Source organism: Miscanthus floridulus, chromosome 1 (assembly GCF_019320115.1).
Source record: "Miscanthus floridulus cultivar M001 chromosome 1, ASM1932011v1, whole genome shotgun sequence".
In the NCBI taxonomy this organism is placed as follows: Eukaryota; Viridiplantae; Streptophyta; class Magnoliopsida; order Poales; family Poaceae; genus Miscanthus; species Miscanthus floridulus.
The window spans coordinates 157,442,790-157,470,241 of NC_089580.1; the positions used below are offsets into that span (position 1 = coordinate 157,442,790).

Genomic DNA, 27,452 nt, shown 5'->3' on the forward strand with positions numbered 1-27,452 from the left:
CTCATCTTATAAGATTTTTCAAAAAAATATTTATATATTGAAAAATAAATAGTTATAACAATAATTATTATTATATAAGTGTACTTAAAGTATACTAATGAGAGAAATAAAATAGAAACATGTTTAACCTTCTAATTATGAGTAGTCATTTCCTTATTTGACGTTAATAGAGAAACTTCAGAAAGACTTGCAACGGCTATACATATATTACTTAGCGTTTCATGATGGCCTAGCCCAGGCAAGCAGCGCACTGGAGCCAGGCATACGTTTTTGTCCGCCTGGGTGGGTCGCTGTTGCCAGGTTGAGACACTTTCCAGGGCAGCAACCAAACATCATGCAGGCAAAGCTCCAGGCAACTGTGTAGCCAGGCAAGTTCAGCCCAGGGCTGTAACCACCAAACAGACCCTATATTACAGGATGGAGGTAGTACGACCTAGTACACTATAGCATATATGGTATAGCGACTGCAGTTACTGCGATATGGAGGGTGTACAAGAAGGAAAGGGGATTGAGAAGGCCCCCTTTCTTTATGGAAACTGAGAGAAACAACACATTTTTGGCTATTCAATCCCCTGTGTATGACTCTTTTAGGGCCGCAAAAGGAATTGATATAGTTAATCTAATAGAGTTGCACTTATCAAAGAAAGCGCATGACACACATGGGAGATAACCAAACACTATGGAGATTTGCTTACCTCCCATGGTGTGATGTGCAGCTCAGATCCTAATTTCACCATTTGGAAACCAATTAGCTTATTTCTTATGCCAAACGGTACCTATACATGCTGTATTCTGAAATTAGGGCTGCTTGTGATAATCTCGAGCTCTAGGGGGTATTCTAAAAATTTTCATTATAAAGCTTCTTCCCCAACTCGTGAATACAGAGAATATCCTGTTCTTCTCTTTAAGAGAGAGCTTGGGTTAGGGAGCAGCGAGGAGAGGCCTTGATCTGCCAAATCCACCACTAAAAGAGAGATTTGAGGGGTATTTGGAGCCTCCCCACATTTGTTGGCTCCCACCTCTTATATTTGCTTCATCTCATAATGGAATCGTCTCACCAGCACCCTTGATTTTTTCCCGCAAGGGATTTTCACATAAATCTTGGTGTCCTCTCTTGATTCGGTATTTTTCTTATCATATGCATTGATTAACACACCATCTTACTTGCTATTGGTTCATATATACACTACAACACAACACCAAATTGTTGTCTGACGTTGGTCGCTCAAAGTCAATAATAATTACCGTTAACGGTCGGTCGCTAAAGATTTGCTTCAAACCTTCAGTCGTTAATTCTATGTATTTCGATAGCTTGCCCGTCGCTATATCTATTTCAATTCAACGTTGGATAGTCCGTTGCTATATGCTAGTAGTTGGTTCGAATTGTCCGTCGGTGAACAAGGGTCTGCGCTTATAGCTGTTGGTCGGTATAAATAGCACCGTCAAACCGTCGGTCACTAAAGATCATCTATGTCGCTATTTACTTATAGCGACACCTTTTGTAGCAACAACAAGGGTCTGTCGCTATAACGATTTAGCAACTGACTGTCCGTCGCTGTATTGGCCTTTTAGCAACTCCAAAGCAAACGTTGTTTTAAGGTTGTGGTGTAGTGATTTGTGAAGTGATTGTTTGTATGGATGAGTTGACATGAAAGGAATTTGTGTGTTTCTTTGATATATTAAGTAGGAGATGTTGGGGCTGATGTATTAGTGAGCTCATTGATGCTCATATATTGTTGCTAGAAGATGGAACAACTTGCGGTTTGTTGGATTCAAGTTTAGGTGTTGTTTTGAATCATAGTGGCCGATATCTTAAAGGAACGATTCCTAGAAATGCTTTTCTAGGAACAGTTAGATGTCCGACGCTACAATCGGTTTTATCTTTACAATTGATGGTGTCACTTTTTTGAACCTGCCAGTGAAAATCATTTTTAGCCATTAGTAAAAATCATTCATGTACCAGTGCATGACAACGTACCAAATAACTATTCAGTACCCACCACCCAGCTTCACCCCGTCTGCTTCGACTCCCAGGCCTGGCCCAGTTTTTTCCTAGCCGAGGCCTGGCCCAGTTTTTTTCCTCACCGAGGCTCGGGCACCATCACATCTCGTCAGCTCCGTACCACCCACGATGGCACGATCTTTTCGGTTCCTCAGACTCGTCCGCTGGCCTGCTCCGTACCACCCGCCGCCGGCGCCGCTCGTCAACCCTCCCCCGCCGGCAACGCCCCTTAGGCCTCAACCCAGCCCCTACCAGCGCCGCTCCTCAACCGATCCCTGCCGGCGCTGCCCTACTTCGCACCCTCCAAGGAAGCGCGATTCTCTCCCTCCCAGGCGGCAGTGGTGGTGCGTGTGGCTCTTCCTCCAAGCCGGCAGTGCGTGTGGCTCTTCCTCCAAGCCGGCGGTGCGCGCGCGGCCCTCTATCTATGGGCGGTGGCGCGCGGGCCTCGCCCCCTCCCTGCAGCGGTGCGTGGGCCCTCGCCGCCCTTCCGACGCCGTTACCCGCCTTGCCGCACCTCGATCCGGGAGGCAGGATGCCGAGTTAGCTGAGAAGCAACGCAATCCGGCTGTGGGACAGCAGCATGTTCATCAGGTTATCCGAATCGAGGTATGGTACGAGTCCTGCTCCTCCCTATCCTCTGCGAGACCCACGAGGTCCACCGTAATTTCAGGTCCGGATTTCCATATATAAAACTCTGAAGTCTCTGGCTCACAACATTAACCGTTTGCTTCCGAAGTAGCACTTGTTGAACTTAGGCCCGTCTTGTCCGCCTTGATACACAGATCTTGCACTGTGGTTTACAGATAGTTGTACAATTTATTTTTTGCATTGTCCGACCCACTTTCCCCTTTCTAGGTTTCGACGGAGCAACCAGCGACCTCGTGGATCCACAACTGCGGCCGGAGCAGGCGCCGTCTCGTGTCATACGAGCAACCTAGCAACCAGGTGCCCTGCAACCATGCTGTCAACAACTGTCCTAGGGCGTTCCGGGTGCTATGGAGGGCAGAGTCGCTTGCGGAGGCGGGGAGCTCAGGATTGGGAATGCAGGCTGACCGTCCACGGGAGATCGGGTGCACAATCTAGAAAGATCCAAATTGGCCCCTTTATTGCACAGTCAGGACTTGCATTTGTATATATTCCAGTTCTAAGCGTAGTGATTATTTTGCAACTATTCCCGTATAGAACTAGATGGATTATTATGCAGTAGTTTAATAAATTAATAGGCTGTGTATGTGCAGATGGTCTTAACTATTAATCGAGGAGGCGGAGAGAAGTATCAATGCCTCCACCATCCGTGGAACACGCTTGTTATTTTCAGTCTTTGATACATGCACCTTCTTTCTTGTAGGCAGTATATTCATTTCTTCTCAAGTTTGAAAATTGTTAATTGGATCATAGTTAATCAGCTCAAGATAGTGTGTGGGAATATTCCATCAGGCAAAGGAGCATGGTTGGTTAGTTTTTGGAAGAGATTTATGACAGTTTGATTTGTAGGTAGTTGGGGAGGATTCTTCTTGCAGGTACAAGCCAGATGTAATTAAAGGGATATGGACTCAGTAAGGCCAGAAGTGATGGATTATTATTCTGGTAACTACTGTATTTTTTATATGTAGCATTCCTGGTTGAAAATGACTTGCTAATGCTTGGTAGCTGAACCATATAGTTGTCCTGCATTTAACAACCGTCAATGGCACTTTCGATTGCACATGTATAAAGGATCAACGTTTTGCCATCTGCGTCCATGTGAATATGTTTGAAGTTCTCCTTTGCCTGGCAATAACGAATTGGATATCAAACCTTGATCTTTGCTCCCTCTGATTCCAACTGCGAGTTGTAGGATCTCTGTTGGTCAAATATTCTATTTAATTAATCATCAATATGCCAACGACTGGGTGGATTGAGGACATAGAATTATTACTTCTGCATTATTCATTGAAAAACACATTTACATTGAGGGAGGGTTGTGTGGCCGGCTGGTCACAGGATGCAGGCTAGAGTACTGCTCTTTGAGGCTGTGAGTTCAATTCCTGTAGGTAGCAACATTTAAGCCTTCTTGAAAGGGCAGGGACTCTCTCTCCAGTCCCATTTTTTAAAAAAATAGTTACATTACAACATATGTATTTTTATTTGAGGTTACATATTCTTAGAAATCAAAAGTCTAAATGTCACATTTTAGACTGTGGTGTTGATGCAGGTGTCAGCAGATGAAAGAGCGGACTCGCGAGGTGGATGGCGGAAAGGAGATGCGAGCCGGTGACTGCTATCATGGTTACCTCGTGCAGCAGCTCTGTGGCCTATGCAAGGTGAGGTCGCCCCACATTATGGTCTGCCTTTTCTATTTCCTTTTGAGCCGATGAGTTCACACATGTTGGGTCGATCAAATTGGGCATATCCATCGCTCCTTCTCATTTGGTGATACTAGTTGTCTGTTCTTGATTATTATTGCCTTTCTTCTCTGGTTTCATTAGTCATTACAACCATATATATTTTGTACAATGATATTTAGCTGATATACATAATTATTTTAAACCTAAAATTAAATTCAGAAGTCATTAGGAGCTTTTTTTGTGTAGCCAAGATGTTCTCGAGCAGAGGCTCCTCCGCTTCCTGTGAGTGGCGGCTCCTTCCCTTTTCCTCCAGCAATGGCTGTTGTTGCTCCCCTTATCTAGAGAAGCAGCATCGGATTCTCCCCAACTCCTTACAGCGGCTACCGCTCCCCATCTTCCCGAGAGTTGGCAGTGGCCACACAACCGTTGGATGGCACCGGCAATCCAAATCTTGTCTGCAACAGCTTTTCCTCCACAATGTGCCGGATTTCTTCATATTAACTTCACAAATGATCTTTGTCGAGTCAGGTAGCATGCTACCCTCCTTTTATTCGACTCTCCTGTTATGTTTGTTGATCACCAACATTGGTGGCGACTGTTTGTGGTCATCGATTGTTTGGTGATGCTGATGCATGCTCCATGTTTGTGTGAATGTTACTATATTGAGTTCTCTCACATGGTTAGTCCAAGAGTGAGTTTTTTTTACATTGGCAGATTGCTTCTAATATTAAATTGACAGTTTAGAAAACAAAATGCACAAGTTGTCATTAATCCATTTAGATAGTAATTATGATTTGTCCAAATGATAGCATATCCACTTTCAGTATGTGATTTCATCTTATATAGTCATCTCTTAGTTGCGTATCTCTCCCATTATTCTCAATTTTCATTTGACATGCCATGTCCTGAAATTGTGGACAGATACCTTTGTAATAATGCAGCACAATTATCTCTGTTCTGATAGTTTGTGAGGCTGCAATGTTGCGCCACTGGAGTTTTGGCTTGTAAGCTGGCATCCCCCCCAACACAAGGTTTAAGCTCACATTTGCTTTCAATATAAGCACAACATTTCCAAAACATGAAATAGTTCCTGATTCGATCTTTAATTCAATTTTGTTATTTAAAATCAGTGTAGTCTGTTTCATATTAGTCTCATGTCCTGACCTCGAGAAATGGCAACTGTGAGCATGCGATTGCGATATTCATGTATGCAAAACCTTCTCCATGCTCCTCTCAAGCTCATGTAGTTTTACTGATTATACAGGGGAACTTTTTTTTCTTTTCTTAGCTATCCATTTAAGTTGACAGTCTCAAGAATGTTAGTCCTGATTCAGTTCAGATCTCACTAGATAGGAACATAAGTTGATATTGTATTTTTGTAACTCCTTGTCATTTTTCTTAGATTATATTATATACCATATTGCTTTGATGCTTCTGTTTGTGAGTACAGGTTTTAACCAAATCTGCTGTCAGCTAGCTTTTTTTTCCCAATGGCTTGTTTGATCATGCAATCCACAGCTGATAATACAATGCATATATCATGCCCTGCATGTGGTGCAAAATAGTTATATGCCTCAATTCCAATTCAGCTTCCTTCATACTGGGCATCATTAATCTGGAGTGTTTGCACAGTTATTTTTTAAAATCATAAAGCCATTATTTGTGACAAGGAAACTATATGATAGACTCCAAAAAATGTAAGTTTTTCTGTGCACGCATTGGTGCTAGCTGTCACCATTTACACAGTATGATAAACTGCCTTTTTTCTTGAGTCACATTGAACATACCAATATTTTGAATATATATAGTATTTTACATGTACATTTGACATTATTTGCCACCAGGAACCTAATTTTACCAAGTAGCAACCATGGCATAACAACTGTGTCTTACAATTTGTGCAGGTTTGAGAAAGACATCACATAAGTATAATTTGTGCAGGGTGAAAATTGTGTGTTACAGTAGCTTGTAAATTATACTTTTAGGGCCCAAAGTTTTTTTTTGCTGGTAGCAGCTGTCCATTTTCCATACATCTGCTTATTTGCAATTGGCTTTTGTTTGGTAGCTGCCTATACTAAGCATTTGGTCTATTTCATAGACTACAACAAACACTCCAACATGTTCTGTGCGAGTTATGTGGATCCATCAAGTGAGCACCCCTCCATGCAGGTTGATTAGTCATTCTGTAGCCCTCTCGTCTAAGGTACATTATTTTCATTTAGTATAAAGAAAGTACTTTTTAGTTTCAGTTTATTTTGACGAACATATATGCTGTAAGCTAGCCTTACCTCTCGCAGGTCACTCATACAAATTTGGTGAGAAAATAGGCAGCCGAACGTAGGTTGCCATACATAGGCTTAATTGATTTATGATGTAGTTCACAATTATTTTCCTTCTCTTGGTTAATTGAAAACATGTTAATTTTATTTTTTCCGAAAAGAGTATATAGTGGCCATCAGCATGCATTTCATCTGGATGAATATCACAGCAACACATGTGAGCTTGGCCTTTTTGCAAACTTAATATTCAGTACCACCACACCGCCTGGTTTAATGAGAGAAACATGTTGTTTAATGATGTGTGGACTGTTTTATGAAAAAAACGTTTGGGGTTTTATTTCTGTTTCAGAAGTGATCAAATGATTGTTGTTAAGAACTAATCTCTTATGCACTATGAGCTAGATTGTCGTGCCTAAATGCACCACCTATCACAAGGGACCCGTCAATGTGTTCACCCACCCCTTGCTTTTTTTAATGCTTGCTCCACCGGCAGCATCTTGCCATGAGTGCAGGTTCATTTGCTTGGTGCGATCTAAATAGTGCTAAATTGTGTTTGCTTGTGTGCTGATCTTACAAATTTCATCAGGCTAATTAGAATGTGTGTTCATTTTTGCAACAAAAGATTTGTGGCTTGAAATGTGATTTATACAGTTCAACTATACTCAGTTGTACTGCACACCTTAGCCTGACATATGAATGATTGATTGCCTTTGTCTTCAGCTTTGAGCTGAACTCAGTTACCTGGCTAGCTTGGAGCCAAGCAACGACTTGCACATCTGTAGAAGTAGCAGCTTGATTCAGCTTCACTTGCCAGAACTCATTCTGATATCGATTATTCATTAACTCATCGTATCATCAGATTTAGATGCTTTCTATTTATATTTTCTACACATAGCATTTGTTGATGATTTCTTTCTCATCTGTTCACATGCAGCAGGGTCAAGAATTGGTGAATCGATGGGCCTTGGGCAGCAACAGGAAGCTGAAGAGCTGGAACTTCAGCGCTGCATTTTTGCAGCCAACAAACGAGAGCGACGGGCGTTGACGTCGGCATTAGTGTCACGCTGCCGGATGCTACTGCTACCGAGAGAGCGCAAAATGTATCTGTGGGATGCTACTGCACCCAAGCTGGCCATGGAGCTCTAGGATGGACGTTGGATCAGTTGGGATTTGGCTAGCACCTGTCATGCTCCACCAGGAGGTCGAAGTGTTTGCTTTAGTGCAGATTCTTGTATTAGTTTCATATATGATGTTATGTAGTGATCACAAATGTCTGTATTTAAAGTTGTAAATTTGAGCTTCTCAGTTTATCAAGGTAGGAAAAGATGAGTTTTTTACAATTACGGATGCCATTATTTGTGACAAATGAAAACAAATTCTACCGAATGAAAAGTCGTTTTTCAATATCAAATATTTGGCGCACAATTTGCTTTGTTAAGTCATTTCCTAATGCCTGGTGAACGAAGAATAAAAAAAAATCCAAAAAAACACATGGCAAAAGTTGCCTCAAATCACGGACATCAAAAGGCTACATGGGAAAAAATTACGGATATAAGAAAACTGCGCAAAAAAAAACTAGCCACGGACATAAAAAAGTTGCACGGAAAAAAATCACGTTAAAAACCAGCCTAAAAAGCATTGCCGAAAAAAAAGTCTGGTGGGACGCAGCCTGTAGCTCGCTGGGCTGTCAATGTGTCTGGGTACTGAACCCGGGTACCAAATATATATAAAATAACCCCTGGACAGCCAGCTCGCCGGGCACGCACGCACGTCTACGGCGGGGATCTCGCCTCAATCGTACTATAGGCTGCGCAAGTGGACGGTCCTGATCGCGTCGCGGCCTAACGACGTGTGTGTAGTAACCTGCTCATCCATCGGTGCTGTGCTACCTGCTCTCCCTTGCTTTATCGCGCTAGACGTACTTCTTGACGCGCCCGGCCGAGACCGCGTAGCAAGTGCATGCAGCATGGTCGTACGTCGCGGTGGTCCAAAGCAATAACCGTGCCACTAAGGGTACACGGTAGTTGCTGGTAAGGATTTTTCACAGCACCTACCTTTATTTTTCTCTATAGATTTTTCACAGCAGTTACTTTAATTTGGTAAAACAAAAGTTGATGTATTAGTATTTTACTCGCATGATTGCAACTTTGCCAGGTTATGCTGCATGCCCCCAAAGGCCCAAACAACTATTATTTGCCTAGAACTTATGCCCCGGCCGCTTTCTAAACGGATTAATCGCCAGCAATGAGAACTCAAAGTCCAGTTATATTAATTAGTAGCTAGATCGATGAACAGAAAACACATGTGCGCTCGTGTTATCCTGAACAAACGAGGGAGATCGATACATGTACACGGCATGATCGAAGCCAAGTAAATTTACATGTGTCATCAGCTGAGACGCCTCCTTAGTGCGACATGTCGCGGATTACTGACACATAAGCCAGGCGAGGATGTGATTAGGATCGGGGTGTCAAGTGCGCCCGCCCACACGTATGCACCACCACCACCGGACCGGCAGGAAGAAGGGCAAAGCTCTCTCTCAACACTCAACTGATCCATAATTCAGCAAACCAGCAAAGACCCTCTCCTCATCAGATTACTTATTAGTTATCGAGTTCTTTTTTTAAGTGACAGCGCGAGCGGCTCCTCTCCATCGGGCCCTCTATAAATACCATGGGGTGGCCAGGAAGGGAGCTCGCATTGTGTCAGGCCATGCAGTAGAGAGACCAACAGAAGCAAGACAAGCTATCACCCAAGAGGCTAAGACAGCAGGGATCTCCCTGTTGCTCGCTCTCCATCTTATTAGGTAGGCAGCTATAGAGAGAGCTGAGATCGAGACTACTGCTGAAGTGCTGAGCATATATACATACCCTTCAAGATGATTACTGGGCACCCGGTGGTCTTTGCTGTGGGGATCCTAGGTATACATATGCATGCATGCTCACAGGTTTCTTTTGTGGAAGATGTGCTGCATTATTTTCTCACAAATTAGCGCAGTAGTTGTCTCTAGCTACTTTTGCTAACCTCACCCCTTGACAAACAGTTAAACAGTAGTAAACACTTAGTTAGTTTGTCGCTGAATTGAAATATATAGAAACTGTCCTAGCTTTTTTTTTTCTAAGGCAAAGTTCTGCTGGCAAGTGACAAGCTAATATATCAGTTCAGAGTTGCTATACATCATGTTCAATATGAATGTAAATAAATGAGCTAATTTTCCCCTGGTCTGTTTTTGCAGGCAACATCCTATCATTCCTGGTCACCCTTGCACCAGTGTGAGTATCTCTACCAGAGCAGGATAACATATTGTTCAGAATCAGAAATTAGCTTGTCTCTCACGGACGCTACAGCTCTAGCTAGCTAGCTCCTAATAATCATCATCGATCACCTCTATGATATATATGATGTAAACATAAAACATAAATATGCAGGCCAACGTTCTACCGTGTTTACAAGAAGAAGTCGACGGAGTCGTTCCAGTCGGTGCCGTACGTGGTGGCGCTGCTGAGCGCAATGCTGTGGCTCTACTACGCGCTGCTCAGCATCGACGTCCTCCTCCTCTCCATCAACACCATCGCCTGCGTCGTCGAATCCATCTACCTCGCCATCTACCTCACCTACGCGCCCAAGCCCGCCATGGCTTTCACCGTCAAGCTGCTGTGCACCATGAACATGGGACTCTTTGGGGCCATGGTCGCCTTCCTGCAGTTCTACGTCGACGGACAGCGCCGCGTCTCCATCGCCGGCGGCGTTGGCGCTGCCTTCGCCCTCGCCGTCTTCGTCGCTCCTCTCACCATCATCGTAAGCTAAGCTATAGCTGCTGTTGTGTCTACCGTAGTGTCCAGTAGTGTATAGGAGTATTACTAATTACTTTGGCAGCTAGTAATTAACTAGCTAGCTAGAAATTAAACGTACGGCCGGGCTGTTAACTAAATAGTTTTTTTCTCGATATATAACAGCGGCAAGTGATCAGGACCAAGAGCGTGGAGTTCATGCCCTTCTGGCTCTCCTTCTTCCTCACCGTCAGTGCCGTCGTCTGGTTCTTCTACGGCCTCCTCATGAAAGATTTCTTCGTCGCGGTAAGCACGCACGCAAGCGCATTCTTGTTGGATGCCATCTCCTGTATTTCTTTTCCCGCGCTTTTTTATCATCTCGTGCGGCTAGCTTTTCTCACTTTTGAAAGCAGGCTTGCAAAGGTATGTAGATATATACGTACAGCCTTAGCTAGCTAGTTAAGGTGCTGTTAATTGGTTTAATACACGTACCTTTTTATTATGTAATCACGCATAGTGAAAGTACAGGTGTTTGCGTTTGTGTCACCACCCACGACCCAGCTGTTTTTCTGTCTACAGAACCTAACAAAAAGATCTGATCATAGTATATATCATACTCTGTAGTGCAAATATATGTATGTGTTTACTGGTGGTGACATGCACTACAAGTATGTCTTTGCAAAAGCATGCAGAGTAATTAATGCGTACTTGCAAGCGTAAAAGGCCAGATGAAAAAGTGGTGTTGTATAATCAGATGCTTATATTAGCATAGGCCAAACTCCCGTGTTCTTGAAAAGCCTGCAAACACACCTGCGACTAATTAGCTGCCAGTTGATCTCAGGAAAAATATATTTAGCTATTCATCTTTTTAGGGCAAAAATATTATATGTAGTTGATTCTTAATAATTGGTTCACTCATGCATGAGCGTCCTGCTGCTGCGTGTGTGTGTGCAGATGCCGAACGTGCTGGGCCTGCTATTCGGCCTGGCCCAGATGGCCCTCTACTTCGTGTACCGGAACCGGAACCCCGAGAAGAACGGCGCCGTGTCGGAGATGCAGCAGCAGGCGGCGGTGCAGGCCGACGCCGACGCCGACGCCGAGAAGGAGCAGCAGCTGCAGCAGGCCCACGCCGACGCCGAGGCCGACGGGGAAGCCGTGGCCGTGAGAACCGACGACGACGAGGGGCCCAAGAACGTCGTCGTGGACATCATGCCGCCGCCGCCGCCGCCACTGCTGCCAGCGGAGAGGGCGCCGCCGCTGCCGCTTCCGCCGCCTCCGGCGATGGTGATGATGACCGCGCATCAGACGGCCGTTGAGGTGGTCTGATCCATGCACAATCGACACATGCTCCGGAGCTAGCTACTATACATGCACGACTAACCTAACTATTGCTGCTCGCCTTCGATTATTCATTTTACTTTGTGTACTATAGTAATATGCATGCGTGTACGACGACCTATATATGTATCGCGCGCGGCACCACGGTACAAGTAGACGCCTAGCAATATATACATGTACACTGTAGGTACGAATGAATGTCTCCTGTGGTGCCCATATATGCTCGTATGTGTGTAAGGTCGCGTTATTCCTGTCTCTTCTACCAATATATATGTTGTCTGTATCGTATGCCTGTTGTATACGCCTCTATCATCAATCAGCTAGCTAGCTTATGATTATGATCGATAGCCGGATCAGATGGATGTCCGTACGGTGTCATTAGTTTACGAGAGAATTCCTTATTTGACACTGGAAAAATGAGTCGTTCCTTTCTTGGCTCTGAAATTTTCTTCGTTCTCTATTTGACACTCATTTCAACTTTCATCTCTAATTTAACACTACCGTCAAATCCGTTAGCTAACGGTGTTAACTGGCTGTTAAAAAGACGTTTTTGCCCCTAGAAAAAAAAACGGCGAAGCAAATTTGAGAGAAAAAAAACTGTGCCTTTTTTTTGCAGCTGGGCGCATGCATCAGAGACGGGCGCAGGTTTTTTTTTCTCTCAAATTTGCTTCGCCGTTTTTTTCTAGGGGCAAAAACGTCTTTTTAACAGCCAGTTAACATCGTTAGCTAACGGATTTGACGGTAGTGTCAAATTAGGGATGAAAGTTGAAGTAAGTGTCAAATAGGGAACGAAGAAAATTTCAGGATCAAAAAAAGAACGACTCATTTTTCCAGTGTCAAATAAGAAATTCTCTCTTAGTGTATTACGTAATCTCTCCGATGGTCCGGTCAATAAAGCTAGCTAGCCCATGTGTATTACTTTAATTATTTCGTCTCCATCTTGCTTCATCTGTCGATCAGAGAGAAATGCTTGTTGCATTCTGCTTTTGTTGGAGATGAGATTGCGCACTGATTGCACTACGATTAGTAAATAAATTATTATATTAGTCCGAGTGATTGCTTGGTTGGATATATATCGTTGTCGATATCGTCCATCATCCTCTCCTCATGCTCTTTCCTTTTGGTACGGTAGGGGCGTTGCCGCAATGCCTTGTGCGTGCGTGATCACCGCACCCACTACAGAGAGATACTGAGATAGACGCATCCGGAAGCGTTCATGGCTCGCTCTCAGTCCCAGAGAAATTAAAGGCAAGGTATACATTATACATACAACACCTTAATATATTAGTAAGATCCACTACTGGTACTATATATCATCCCATGATAAAGGTCACTTAGCACTCCTAATAACTAAATTAAAGCCACAAAAGATTGAGTACTATCAACATGGTGTCATGAGAAGCACGCAGATTCCATCATTCACGTATTACTTTGTGTGTGTGTGCGCGCGCGCGCGCGTCTACTTTCTGAGCATATACGTACGTACGAAACGGCCTTTTTTGCTGGCGAAAACTACTCCAGGATTTGAACTTTGTAAAACAAAATAAGGTGGCTTAAATGTATGTATTTAGTCTCAAATAAAAAAAAATCTCAGACAGATAGCTTCAGTCACCCTGTTCGTTTATTGGTTTCAGCCAAGCTTATTCAACCAGCCAACAGTGTTTTTCTCTCACAACAAATCAGCACCAGTCAGCCAAAACCAGCCCAGAAACCAACCAGCGAACACGCCGAGTATGTCCACAGCTAGAAATGACCAGTCAAAACTGGAGCTGCTGTACTATATAGACAGGCCCAATAATAGCATGAACAGTGGGAACAAACTCTGATGTACATCTTTGCAAGTTGCAACCAGCTCCTGGTGATCAGCCTAAACTACTACTCCCTCCGTCCCAGATAAATCTTCATCTCACATTTCGATGAGTCAACTAATCTTAACTTTGACTATAGGTTTAAAGAAAATAGTATCAACATGTGTATCTTCAAATAGGTTTATTTACTATGAAAATATATGACGTGATTAATCTAATGATGCTTATTTGATATCACAAATATTAGTATTTTTTGGGTACATATTTAGTCAAAGTTAAGATTGTTTAACTCTTTGAAATATAAGATGGAGACTTATTTTATTTTGGGACCGGAGTATATAACAATGCAAACAGAAGGAGGACAGCGTGACTATAAAGCTAGAGGCGCAATGCTAATTTCAAATAACCCAATTTGCTTAGCTCACTACCAACTGAAGTAGCAAGATCGCCACATATGCCTCTTGTGTACTTACGGTGAGGCGATCGTTAGGGCTTATTTGGCTACATTTCAATCCACTCTAATCTCTATACGGATTATGATGGATTAGACCGCAGCGAAACGTATAAGATTTATTTTTCTTCAATGCCCTACGTATGGGGATTATATTGTTCATTCGAATATCATAGTTCCCGCTCCCAAGCAAATATTTATAGTGGAATTCTGAAGTAAAGTAAAATGAAAGAATTGTATCTTGCTTCTAGTGAAACATGATATTCTCATGAATAATGGCTTGTGCATGTAACCCAATATACAAATTTCTTTATTATAATAATAGAATCGAAACAAATTATAGTTGGTATGATATCTACAATAGCAAATGGTCAGGATTTTCCATCAAAGCAAGCTATAAATTAGTTCAGGAGCTAATCCGAGGTATCAAATAGGCCCTTACTCATGCTCATGGGCCGGTGCGCCCGCGCATTGGGCTATTCACGGGCCGTGCGTCCCTTGGACCATTTCACTGATCGGTCCTGTAGGTAGCCACGTGACGGCGCCACGCGATCGGCATGACTCGTACGACTACCTGAAAGAGCACCCAAAATATTCGTCCCGTTCCAACCGCCGCAGCCCGCAGCCCGCAGGCCGCATCACCCAAAAAAAAAACAGCAGCGGGATCAGTAGTTCGGTAGAGCCGTGGAAGAGCGGGAGAAGCCGGAGAGGAAGAAAACAGCGGCTGCGGCGAGAAGACGCAACCCGAAACAAACAGGCCGCCGTGCCCACCTTCACCATCCCGACACGGCCGGCCAACCTACCAACGCGACACGGCCACTGCACTGCGCGCAAGCAAGTTTTGGTTGTCGAAACCTAGGGCGAGGACCTCGATCGAGACGTCGACGGGACGAAACCTCCCCGTGCGGTGAGAGGACCTTCGCCGGGTCAGCTCGGCCCCGCGCGGGGCCGGAAGGAGCCTGCTGATGCAGCTTGTGGGCCGCGGGATGCAGTCGCTGCGAGGAGCGTGGCGGGAGAGCGCGGGGTCCCGGAGCGGCAGGGTGGCGGGCGAGACAGAGGAGCTTGAGGAGGGGGAGGCCTGCTCCGACACCGACGGCGAGGCCTTCGTCGACCCCGACGTCGCTCTCTCCTACATTGTGAGTACCCCCGCCTCCCAGGCCTGGCTGCCCTCCTCCCTCACGCTCTCGGGCTACAGTTGATTCCGCGGTGGTTTGTTTGTGCTGCTGAATTCGGTGCGGGAGGGGCCCAATTCACTTCGGTAAGCGGAGCTGCTCCAACAGCCAAATTCTTCGCCAGAGTGGTTTTGGGAGCTTTGTATGGTTTGGCTTGGCGCTTCAATACTTCATCAGTTGGCCTGCTTTGGTTCAGTGAGCGCTCTGAGTATACATTCAGCGTCCTAGTACAGTAGGCCTTGTTTTGATGCTCATTAATCCACTTCAATCCATGTGTGTTGGGGTGGATGGGTGTGGAATTCAAACTAGCACACCAACCCACCTCAACACACATGGATCAAGGTGGAAACATGGGCATCCAAACAAGCCCTTAAGTGGTGCGAGGGAGTGCATTCCTCTGTTTCACTGTTTGATTCCGGGAAATGAATAGTGGTACATATCTATGTGGTGGTACCTCAATTGTCAAATTTGGCCGAGCGTTTTCATGGCTTCATCTCTACAAGGAAATTGAATGGTAAATGTTTCATGGTCTCGTGATATGCACTAATTGATTTTTGTTCTGTGCTAAAAGACCAGCTAACCAGGGTGATTAAAAAGTAGTGTTGGCTATTTTTAACTGTGTTAGCTCACCATACTCCCTAGCAGACCCAGATCCACGGAAGCCCATAACCAACCAAAGGATTGGGTCTAAATTAACCCAAAAAAGACTAGCCCAATGGGCGAGAGTTGCGGCTGCTGGCTGGCCCCACCTTATGAGTTGTGATCTCTGGTCTCCCACCATCAATTTCCATATGGGACTAAACATAACAAATTGAAGATGTACAATTTTTTAGCAAGGGTTAAAGGGTTTACAGATACTTCTATATTTAGGACTGTTAACTGTATGAACTTTTTCCCATTCTACATTCTGAGTATCATTTGGTATTTCGGGTTGCAACATGTCTCTTCTCAGCATTGTGCAATAGATTAGTAGTGTAACAGTTGTTGTGTTTTGTGCGGGGTCTGGGGAAATGGATACAAAGACTAGAAAATATAAAGGTGATGCTAGTGCAATCATGAACAAGGAGGTTAACATCCAAGTGCCTGCCAGCCAAAACGAGAAGATGATGAACACAAATAACGAGAATGGGTTTGAAGTTGGTTTTGCAAGGAAGGAGATCCCAGCCAGTGTAAAGCACGGACAGTTGTATATGCAGCCGACCAGCAGTGTAGCAACTAGGAATGCAGATCCTGTTCCTGCACCAGTTGTGATCAAGGACCACTGGGTACGCTGTGACATATGCCAGAAATTGCGTCTTCTACCCTATGGAACGAACCTTTCTATGCTTCCAAAAAAGTGGAAATGTACCATGCTTCACTGGCTGTAAGTTCAAATCTATGCTTAGGCTTGAAATACTTGATTTTTTTGTGGTCCACGTATATCCATTTGTCTATCCTTCTTTATAGTGCAGCAATGTTTGCATATGACAAATGAGCATCTTACATTTTGTGAGTTATCAGTTACCCGGTTAGCGTATACTCAAAGCAATTATCATTTTGAAGAAAAAGAGAAAATCAACTAAACGTATACCTCAATGCCATTTCTTATAACATAGCTAAATTTCGTTATACTTATTAGTTTTGGAATTATCTTGCATTCTAATTCTCCACCTATTTTGCTAAGTGCCCCGTGAGCTGTGTAAGTACAATGAGGTGTGCAAATGCAACAGCTATGTAGTATCTTTTCAGAATGGGTTCATATGATCCTTGGATCATAAGTATAATAAGAGCACAAATTTTCCATTACTAAAAAATAATTCAAATTATTTGCAGGCCTGGGATGAATAGATGTGACATCAGTGAGGATGAAACAACAGAGGCTCTGAATGCATTGTTTGCCATTCCAGCGACTGCCACAACTTTTTCTTCAGGTAGTCCTCATACTGCAGGTACAGGTACAGCAGCATCCAGCGCCTATAATATAAGTGGACAGTTTGAACGTAGTAGGAAAAGGAAAAATTCTCCAAGCAATGGAAAAGATCTGGCTGAGAGTTCTTACCACACACCATCTTTGACTCCTTCCATGAGCAACCAACAGGACCCTATCAGAGATGAAAGAACTACTGATGACACACGCTACAGTTCCGAGAGAGATTCTGTGAGCAAACATGGTCCCAGGCCAGTGAGCAAATCAGCTGATCTCATTTCTGAAAAGCTGAAGCCTAAGCACAAGAATCACAGTAGCTACTCAGATGAAGGTTCTTTCCTTTTTCTTTTTTCTTTATGTATGATCTGTCTGATACACATACCTTCTAATAAGTTTTCATTCTGTGTTGCCTTCCGTTATCCAAATTTCTTGCTGACACATAATTTCATTGTTTATGCCCAGAAGGTATTATGGAAAGGACCAAGGCTCATCCCAAGGTAAAGACTAAAATAGGGATTGATCAAGATGAACAGAAAACATATAAGAAAACTAAAACTGAGGATTGGCATCAAATTGACAGAGGCCAGGACCACATGTGTGATTCAGATGATGTGGAAGTTCCTGATGAACCTAAATTTTTGCTTGCAAAGGCAAAAACAATGAAGGGTTCACATGAAACTAGTGACATGTCTTTACGCAAGGAAAATATTGCTTCAGGGTATGATTTATTGGAAAACGTCAAGAATGTTAATGCTTTGGATGTACCCTTTCACAGTGAGAAGAAAGAACATCCTTCTGGTGATAAAAAGGACTTTAATATGGAGGACCGTTCACCGCTACCTGATCAGCATTCTTTTGACAGAATGGCTACAGCTTTGAACAAGAGTCTGGCCCCGTTCAACATGAAAGTAAGAACATTGAAGTTCACCAAGGTAGTGGAACTTCTCATCGGCTGGGCATGTCATTTAAAAAAGAAAAACTTCACCTTAGAATCAATAATCAAGATATTCAGAACCCTGTTAATCAAGTTGTCAATTTTCCTTTGAAGGGTGGCAATTCACCCCATGTATTATCAAAGGCCTCATTGAAGGGTGGCAATTCACCCCATGTACCAGGCAATCATTTGCCACTAGCTGTTCACAACCAAGCTCACTTGTTGAGATTACTTGCCTATGTAAGTACCTTTTTAAATGTCCCAACAGGCTGTTAACAAGAACAAATTGATTTCACTTTCAGCTTGGTATCTGTCCCTGAATGAGAAGCATTTTCGAAATTGAATTTCAATTTGTTGTTGCCATCTTGTTTGTAACTTTCTAAGTGTGAAATGTCAGGGCCTATTTCTAGCAGGCAGAATTGATCGCAATGTAATACTATCATCATCATCAACAACAACAACAACAACAACAAAGCCTTTAAGTTCCAAACAAGTTGGGGTAGGCTAGAGTTGAAACCCAGCAGAAGCAATCAAGGTTCAGGCACGTGAATAGTTATTTTCCAAGCACTCCTATCTAAGGCTAAGTCTTTGGGTATATTCCATCCTTTCAAGTCTCTTTTTATTGCCTCTACCCAAGTCAACTTCGGTCTTCCTCTGCCTCTTTTCATGTTACTATCCTGGCTTAGGATTCCACTACGCACCGGTGCCTCTGGAGGTCTCCGTTGGACATGTCCAAACCATCTCAACCGGTGTTGGATAAGCTTTTGTTCAATTGGTGCTACCCCTAATATATCACGTATATCATCATTCCGAACTCGATCCTTTCTTGTACGACCGCAAATCCAACGCAATATACGCATTTCCGCGACACTTATCTGTTGAACATGTCGTCTTTTCGTAGGCCAACATTCTGCACCATACAACATAGCAGGTCTAATCGTCGTTCTATAAAACTTGTCTTTTAGCTTCTGTGGTACCCTTTTGTCACATAGGACACTAGATGCTTGGCGCCACTCCATCCACCCTGCTTTGATTCTATGGCTAACATCTTCATCAATGGCCATGTTCGCTTCTCTTATAATCCGTCTTTTTCAGCTTGTTTTTTTCAGCCAGAACAGTGTTTTTCTCTCACAACAAATCAGTCGGAACAGTGTTTCGGCTTGTTTTTTCAGCGAAGCGGACGGGGCCAATATCCCCGTCTCTCTGTAGCATTGATCCTAAATATCGAAAGGTATCCTTCCTAGGCACTACTTGACCTTCCAAGCTAATATCTTCCTCCTCTCAAGTAGTAGTGCCGAAGTCACATCTCATATACTCAGTTTTAGTTCTACTGAGTCTAAAACCTTTGGACTCCAAAGTCTCCCGCAATGTAATACTATATAATCTAAAAATAGCGTACCCAGTGTAGAGAGCTCCCGCTCTGTGCGGGGTCTGGGGAAGGGTGTCAGTGGCAAGCCTTACCCTTGCCTGTGCAATGCGAGAAGACCACGACTCGAACCCGGGACCTTCCGGTCACAGACGGTAAGACTCTACCGCTTGCACCAGGCCCGTCCTTCTAATACTATATAACCTGATTTAGTTTTTTTTATAGTTGTTCTGTACTAACAATACTCACAGTGGAAATAAATAAGGAGTTCAGCATCTATCAGTATTACTAATAACGATATAAGTTAGTTAAGGTTGGGCCAGTCAGTTCTCCAGCATTCAAGACTCCCTTGCAAGGCTTTATATTGCCAAGCTATGATTACAGTAACAATGGAATTATTGGAAACGGCACTGGCTCTCGTTTTTCTTTGCTGAAATGCGCAAGAGAGCTACACATCATTTCAGTAATGGAAGAAGAAAAGTTTTGTTAGGTTACAAGAACAGGCCCTCATTAGGTAGCTGCCCTGGCTGTTGTTAGCATTTTGGTTGGTAATAAAACCATGCGGATCACAAGGATCTGATCACTGGCAATACACTTAATGTCACCCATTTTCATTATAATGGCTGTGTTTGAGCATAGCAATAGCAATGGCGGACGACGATATGAGTTAGAACTTACTCCCTCCGTCCCAGAAAGAATGTAAATCTCGTTTTCTAAGAAGTCAAACATTCTTAATTTTGACCATATACATATAAAAAGATACTGATGTTTATGATGTGTAATAACTATCATTAGATTAATCATTGTATATATTTTCATAATAAACCTAAATAGAGACCCAAATGGATAATGTCTTCTATACACTTAGTCAAACTTAAGATTCTTTGATTCCTCAGGAAACGAGATTTACATTCTTTTTGGGACGGAGGGGGTAGAAGCCTCTAAATTAAATGAAGTTGAGAATTTTGGAGTAGCTGCACATAATTTAAGTTTGACTGAAGAAGAATAAGCTTCCCCCGCCCCCTGTTCTCATGCTGTCATATGGCCATACCATTTGAGGTACGCGAGTAACCTGAAATTAAGTAGATTATGATTGTGTTTCTTAACCATCAGCACTAACTGTATATTACTGTAAGTCTGATTTGCGTATATCAAACCAAGCTAGGATAATGCCACTTCAGTGCATCACCATTCGGTAATAGTGTCTGTATATATTGATTTTTTTTCTCTCTTGACTGTTTTAGACAAATGATGTGAACTTGGCATTCGATGCAACTCGAAAAGCAGAGTTTGTGATTGCATGTGCTGCTGGGAGTAAGGAAATAGGTGGTGTTGATGATGGCCTTGCTTCGGTAAAAACAGTCTTGGATCTTAACTTCAACAATGTGAATGAACTACTAAGACTTGTTCGGGTTTCAATGGAATCAATAAGCAGCTGATGATGTGTTCAAAAATCGGAATTGCACAGAATGTCACACAGTGAACAGCTGATATTGGATTAACATTGCAATCTGTGCTCCATGATGCTGGTTGCAGCTATCTCAGTATATTTTTACAGTGGAAAACAAATGAATTTACTCAGACTGATGTAAGATGAGATCTGTGCTCCACATTTACCTTTGCCATTCGCTGTTTGCATACAGTTTGCAGCATCCACTTTTGGTTACTGGCATTCAGTTCCTTATTGGAGGCAGCACAGGTAACATGAGTTATGCTTTCTGCTTGTGTGTGTGGTGGGGGGTGAGGTATGGTGGTGATTCTTTTAAAGATTGCAGCTGTAGAGAAGGGGCATGATGTTGTGTTTGGAACATATGAACTTGATATCAAGCATTCTCTTAATCCCTTTCCTAAATTGGAAATTATGTGAACCAAGGCTCTGGAATTTGGGAGCAGTACTGCTGCGTCTTGCGGTAGTGTAAGCATGCATTGATGTGTGTCTGTTTCAATGGGTATGCTTCATCTTAGCAGAAGAAACTCTAAATATTAATTTTTTATCCATTTCGTTTTCTTTGCCTGATGCTTTGTGTAATCTTGAACAGGTCAGAGGAGATTGCTTGCGATTAGCTGGTACTACCGAATATCAGTTTCACCTCATGTAGTATCACTGTATCAGTATGTAGACTGGAGTTGAAGCAGGTATTTTTCACCAACATTTTTTAGATCGTTATTCATTTGAGAACAGTGTGCATATAATGTTATCTCAGGTCCCAGTCCCTGCTTGAACTGTTTTGTTGTCCCTGTGGCTTAACATGAACCAAAAATAACACCATCTTAGCTATCAAGTCATTGAAGCAATTAGACAACTCGGTTTAAATTTTAAACCAGGAAGCAAAATTCTTATAGGAAGAATTAAAGTGATGAGGTACAAGATCTAGGTAGAAGAATCCATACAGGCCGTGGATACTGTGAAAAGAGTACAACCAAGAAGTGTAAATGTTGGATTAGGTAGTGTGTTGAACTTTGTTATCTGTGCCCAAATTAAGCCGAATGCCTTTATGCTTTTATGTGTGTTGCATGTACTCACTTCATTGCGTAAAATACACTTGGAATTTATGAGCTACAGATTTCTGTACAATAGTGATGTATATGCATTCTCGTGTAAGAGGATGAAAATGGTTTCTTAAATCCATTCTGCACCCAGTTCTGGAGAGCCTCCGGTGCTGGTTATTACCTGATTTCGTTAAATGTGTCATTGAACATTTAATAAAACTTAGGGCCTCTTTGGCAGGGCTCCGGCTCCCGCCCCTGTTCACCTATTGGCCGCCCACGGGGCGACAGGGGGCTACTGTTCATCGGAACCGTTTTTCTCTCTCCTCCTTTCCTCTCTCACAGACACCACCGGAGCCGGAGAAGCTCGTTTTTCGGGCTCCGCGGCTCCGGCTCCCCCTGGCACCTATCGGCCTGTGGGCGGCTGACAGGTACGGGAGCCGGAGCCCTACCAAAGAGGCCCTTATAACAGATGATGAATTGACACTCTTTCGTGGTCTTTTAAAGTTGCTGTGTCGACTGAATACACAATATAGTGCATCTGTAGTTGGACTGGGAATTCTACTGATTATAGATATTGTACCCAGGTTTTTGAGGAAGAGTGTGTGGAGCTATTGTCCTTGTTTATCACGCACCAGAGCCATCACATACACATTGTACAGACACCTAGGTTCTTTAGCAAACAAGGTGGAGACACATCTAATTGTTCTCCTATCTCAAAGCTAGACTTTTGGATTTCACAGTACAAGTTATTTTTTGTTGTACATATTGTAGCGACCTAATCTACTCGGATCTGATGAAAAGTCCAAGTTGTTAGTTGGGCCTATTGGGCCCTTGGATCCGCGCCCTGATCGGGGGCGCCTAACCCTAATATGGTTGGTGGGCCCCCGTCGCACAGCGTCATAAATAGGAGGTGGAGGCCGGGGCGCTCGAGTCACGAGGTTCGCCTGAGCCGCCTAGCACCCCACCTATAGTCCTAAACCCTAACCGATCACGGAGGGGGGCGCTGCCAGCGACGGGAAGCGCCGCCACCGCCTCTGCATCTACACCGAGGGGCTGCTACGACGTCGGGCTGCCCTGCGACCTCTACTGCACCGCCGCCCTTCGACTCGACACCGCCACCAGGTTATCGCCAAGCATTGCAATGGCGAGCCCATCTTCATCCAAAGCGGCCGATGGTTTGCACCCTTCACCTCTCTCTCTCTCGTTCTATCTACTGTTACTGCACTAGTAGATGTTTTAGGACTCACGGTTTTATTCAAAAGCAAGTAGACATGCTAGTTCTATGCCTAGACATCTTGCTTTAGGTTTAACAATGGTATCAGACGCCTCACTGGGTATAGATCTAGCCTATAGGATGAGAAAACCGAGTAGCAGCTAGAAGGAGGTCAGAGATTCGATTTTCGGATCTAAAAGAGGGTCACCGGACCCTAACCCTAACAGGGTGAAGGAAAGAAGTAAGAAGAAGGACTCAGCTTCAAGAAGAACCCGAATCCGAGCTCAAACCCACGAAGAACTCGCTGGGGAAGATGAATAGTGACTCCAGTGAGTCAAACCCTAACCCTAACTTGACTTAACCCTAACCCTAATCCCCAATCGGATGAAATCCGAGAAGAACAGAGAAGAAAATCAAAAAGGAGATGAAGAAAAGGAGAAAGGGGAAGAGGGGAAGGGGCCTACCTCGCCGTGCACCGCGCTGCCGCCTCGCTGGCGCACGGGAAGACATCCGAGACGTGCGAGCTCCGGCCAAGGGTGCCGCTGCTAGTCCGCTCGATGGCGGCGCGCTCACCCACGTGGGGAGCGCGCGCGCCGGCGAAGGGGCCTGCAACGGCGCCATGTTCTCTCCCTTTTTTTTTGCTCGGTCACCGCTCGCTGCTGCTGCGCTGAGGAAGAAGGAGAGCGGCGAGGAGAGAGGAAGGGAGGCAACGAATGTGTTAGGGTTCCGGGTAGGCCGCCACGACGGGGGGTTTTGTTCGACCAACGCGCGCGCGACCGTCCAATGCAGATCAAGGGACGAGAGCGAGTGGGCCAACATTCGGCCCAGGCGGGCGCGCACGGCAGACGAGTTTGCCAGCCTAGGCCCAGGTTGTGGCCTGGGAAGCTGCAGCGCCCACGCAAACAGTACAGGCCGGGCCGATTTTCGATGTTTCAACTGGTTTGGGCCAAATGAACAGTGTTCATACGACTTTAGGTTTTATTTTTCAGAAGCAATTTTGATAATATTTGTCTAGTTTAATATCTCTGTTAAAATTTAAACAAGGGGATAATTTTTCAAAGAATAGTTGAGAAAAGTTCAATGCTTCTGAAAATAGATAATGAATTTTTTATGTTTCCGCTGCAATATTAAAGTTAATAATCTTCTAATTAAATTTGAACCAACGGGAGAATTTAATTTGAAGGGTAGTCAAATTTGAATCAGTAAATTATAATATTGTTCTTTTTCTGACTAGTGTTGATAATAGCAATATTATAATATTTAATCATAAGTTTTTCATGCATTAATTCTATTTCTGTCCAACGGTGATATAGAATTAGTGTATAAGAATATTGTATGTTTTAATTTTGACCAACGTTAAATTGAAGCATGCAATTATAATGACATATTTTTTCTCACTATCTCTGACGATGTTTTTCAGGACTCAACCCAATGGCATTCATCTCGCATATACCACCCCTAGAAGGGGGCAATTATAGAGTATGGCGAGAGAAGTATGAGCTCGCACTTGCGCTGTCCGAGAATGACTTAGCGCTCACCTCCCCGTGTCCTACCGAGCCAGTGGACCCGGTGAGGGAAGATAACGAGTTTGATGCTGATTTCACTGCTCGGCAGCGAGATCATGCAGAAGTGCGTATGAAGTATGATCTCGAGCGCAAGAAGTGGGACATCTTGAACCGCAAGTGCTTGATGGTGGCCAAGTTTACTATTTCAGATGCTATAAGGGGGTGAAAGGATCAAGATGTCTAAGAGGAGGGGTGAATTGGGCTAATTCTAAATTTTCTTGCAATAATCAAAACCTACGGATAGCCCAATTAACCCCTTGTGCCTAGAAAAGTGTTTCTATCAAACTAACGCATAAAGAACTTGTAACCTAAGTTCTAAACTTACTCTAGCATGGCAATTCTATGAATGTAAAGACAAGTATTGAATTGCTCAAAGTAAATACTCAAAGTAAATGCTCAAAGTAAAGAGAGAGAGGAATGCGGCGATGTTTTGCCGAGGTATCGGAGAGTCGCCACTCTCCACTAGTCCTCGTTGGAGCACCCGCGCAAGGGTGTAGCTCCCCCTTGATCCGCGCAAGGATCAAGTGCTCTCTACGGGTTGATTCTTCGACACTCCGTTGCGGCGAATCACCCAAAGTCACTCACAACTTGAGTTGGGTCACCCACAAGCTCCGCCGGGTGATCACCAAGCTCCCAATCACCACCAAGCCGTCTAGGTGATGGCGATCACCAAGAGTAACAAGCATGAACTCTCACTTGACCACGCGAAGCCTAATGAGAAGATGGATGCACACTTGACTTCTCTTGATTCACTAATGAGGCTACTCTCTTGGATTCTCAAATCTCAATCACCTCACTAGGACCTTGCTCTTCTTGGCACTCACAAACATGTTTCTCAGCTGTTGGAATGAGCAAAAGTAACTCCACACACGAGTGGAGCTTCTATTTATAAGGCCGCCTAAAAAACGAACCGTTATGAGCTTCTGCGGGGTGACCGGATGCTCCGGTCAGTTCAACCCGCGAGCCAGTGAAAATGTATTGACCGAACGCTGGCAGGGTCCGGTCACCACTGACCGGATGCGTCCGGTCGCATGAAACCCTCACTGGATGCTTACTGGACTCAACCGGACGCTGAACCCTCAGGGTCCGGTCAGTACTGACCGGACGCGTCCGATCACAGATTCCCTTCTCTGGAACCTTACTGGAGTCGACCGAACGCTGCCTCTCAGCATTTGGTCACTTGACCTCTTCAGCATCCGGTCGCACCGAACGCAGTCTGTTGATCAAATGAACTGATCGGACCCTGTGGCCAGCGTCCGGTCACACTGGAGCCAGCGTCCGGTCAGCATTTGACCCTCTATTCACTTCCAACTCTAGAACATATGTGAATGAAGATTGCTCCAAAGGATCTTAGGCATTCATAGGAGCTACCTAGAGCTAGTTTTAATAAATGTGCACCACACCTAACTCACTAGACTCAACTAGGTCAAGCTACCCGTCCATACCCCCCTTAATAGTACGACCAAAGGAAAAACAAAGTCCTAAACTACTCTAAGTGTCACTCCAACTCCAATCGACACTTAGAACTAGTCATCCTTAACATTGTCGTCCATCCTTTGAAAACCAAAACGATTTCCATCATAGGGGCATGACCACCTCGATTGCCCAATCGATCACCATTACCATGACCTAACTTAATTGCCTCTACAAAACACACGTTAGTTATAGTAATCTTGTATTGACATTAATCACCGAAATCCAACTAGGGGCCTAGATGCTTTCAATCTCCCCCTTTTTAGTGATTGATGACAATACCACCTCGAGTATGTTAAAGAGTGAGGTTTTTGACGGGCTTGGTTCATATAAGCTTTTGTCAATAAGAACAAAAATGTTAGTCAAGCTTATATGACCCAAGCCAACACAATGTACTCAAAGGATATGAATTAAGCATGAGTACAAATAACAAAGCTCATTTGCATCGGAGTATAAACGTGGAAGCAAAGGCAAATGAGCATAACACAAGTGATATGACATTTAAATAATGCAAAGTAGAAAGCACACATGTCATATATCACACTCACATAGATAACACTATCACATATATATAATAGTATACATGAAAGTAAACACACGAATGCATAAGTAATAGTGTATCACACAAATAAAACTCCAAATGTATATAATAAGCTAATACTAGATAACTAGCTCCCCCTAAAACTCGCTCCCCCTGAGTCTACATACTCGAACCCTCTCCCCCTTTGGCGTCAAACACCAAAACCTAAAAGTCGGTCGACGGGGCTGCAGTGGATGAGTTGGGCGCTGAAGTACATGGAGCAAGCTGGAACTGAGCGCCATCATCATCTGACTCTGAACTCTGAACAGACTGACCCTCTATAGCAGGAAGTGTCGCTGAAGCGGTCTGGGTCTGAGCTGGGGTAGGTGCTGCCTGTGAAGCTGCTAGTACATCTGTCGTAGGATCTGACGAGGCGACAGACAAGGGGAGCCTCTAAGTAGTCACTGTGACTGGGGCTGCTGTAGAAGGACCGGCGGTATGCATATGAGGCAGTGTAGGCATGCCAGTCAACTCGCTGAAGGATGCTCCAAGACTCCTAGAGACTGACATGTCAGGCACAAAAGCGAGGGTGACTGCTCCGGTGAGAAGCCTATGTGATATGGAGTGAACTACGGGGCAACCACTGGTGAGGACAACCACTGAGACACCTGAACTGTAGGTGAAGCAAATGGAGCTGGAGGCTATCCCTAACTCTGAAGCCCACTAGGCTGTATAGCTAGAGTCGTCGAAGTGGTGGCAGGCTGAGCAAGCTGGGGCGAAGGCTGTGGCTGTGGGGCCCCAAGTGCTATCACTACATGCTGCATAAATCCCATAAGCT

The 27,452-nt window shown here is 44.1% G+C and overlaps 2 protein-coding genes and 2 long non-coding RNA genes across 10 annotated transcripts; all 4 read left to right on the plus strand.

Annotated features, from left to right (window-relative positions):
- Nucleotides 1-3,065: 3,065 nt before the first annotated feature.
- Nucleotides 3,066-7,972, plus strand: LOC136499314 (uncharacterized). 6 transcript variants are annotated; one of them, XR_010769977.1, is made up of 5 exons: nucleotides 3,066-3,589; nucleotides 4,197-4,305; nucleotides 4,576-5,535; nucleotides 6,428-6,532; nucleotides 7,329-7,972. It is a non-coding gene; the product is annotated as an uncharacterized lncRNA (long non-coding RNA). The 6 variants fall into 6 exon arrangements; XR_010769980.1 differs by having other exon boundaries at nucleotides 4,576-4,857; nucleotides 5,251-6,532; XR_010769979.1 differs by having other exon boundaries at nucleotides 4,179-4,305; nucleotides 4,576-6,532.
- A 1,514-nt stretch (nucleotides 7,973-9,486) lies between these two features.
- On the plus strand, nucleotides 9,487-11,704 carry LOC136499335 (bidirectional sugar transporter SWEET12-like). The gene is made up of 5 exons (XM_066495028.1): nucleotides 9,487-9,529; nucleotides 9,844-9,880; nucleotides 10,037-10,406; nucleotides 10,565-10,684; nucleotides 11,333-11,704. Exons 1-5 carry the CDS (start codon nucleotides 9,487-9,489, stop codon nucleotides 11,702-11,704), a joined length of 942 nt encoding a protein of 313 aa, XP_066351125.1.
- A 2,971-nt stretch (nucleotides 11,705-14,675) lies between these two features.
- Nucleotides 14,676-18,276, plus strand: LOC136499342 (cysteine-tryptophan domain-containing zinc finger protein 3-like). 2 transcript variants are annotated; one of them, XM_066495033.1, is made up of 4 exons: nucleotides 14,676-15,111; nucleotides 16,170-16,510; nucleotides 16,960-17,384; nucleotides 17,516-18,276. In XM_066495033.1, exons 1-4 carry the CDS (start codon nucleotides 14,941-14,943, stop codon nucleotides 18,097-18,099), a joined length of 1,521 nt encoding a protein of 506 aa, XP_066351130.1. In that variant the 5' UTR covers nucleotides 14,676-14,940; the 3' UTR covers nucleotides 18,100-18,276. The 2 variants fall into 2 exon arrangements, with proteins under 2 accessions (XP_066351130.1, XP_066351137.1); XM_066495040.1 differs by having other exon boundaries at nucleotides 17,519-18,276.
- Nucleotides 18,277-21,140: 2,864 nt separating this feature from the next.
- On the plus strand, nucleotides 21,141-22,651 carry LOC136499357 (uncharacterized). Its single transcript, XR_010769981.1, has 4 exons — nucleotides 21,141-21,302; nucleotides 21,393-21,489; nucleotides 22,428-22,527; nucleotides 22,615-22,651. It is a non-coding gene; the product is annotated as an uncharacterized lncRNA (long non-coding RNA).
- Nucleotides 22,652-27,452: the final 4,801 nt, after the last annotated feature.

Coding starts and splice junctions, on each gene's coding strand:
- LOC136499342 (XM_066495033.1), top strand. CDS start 14,941: ATGCAGCTTGTGGGCCGCGGGATGCAGTCGCTGCGAGGAGCGTGGCGG. Junction 15,112..16,169: donor ACGTCGCTCTCTCCTACATT/GTGAGTACCCCC, acceptor ATGGATACAAAG/ACTAGAAAATATAAAGGTGA. Junction 16,511..16,959: donor TGTACCATGCTTCACTGGCT/GTAAGTTCAAAT, acceptor AATTATTTGCAG/GCCTGGGATGAATAGATGTG.
- LOC136499335 (XM_066495028.1), top strand. CDS start 9,487: ATGATTACTGGGCACCCGGTGGTCTTTGCTGTGGGGATCCTAG. Junction 9,881..10,036: donor CTGGTCACCCTTGCACCAGT/GTGAGTATCTCT, acceptor ATAAATATGCAG/GCCAACGTTCTACCGTGTTT. Junction 10,407..10,564: donor TCGCTCCTCTCACCATCATC/GTAAGCTAAGCT, acceptor GATATATAACAG/CGGCAAGTGATCAGGACCAA.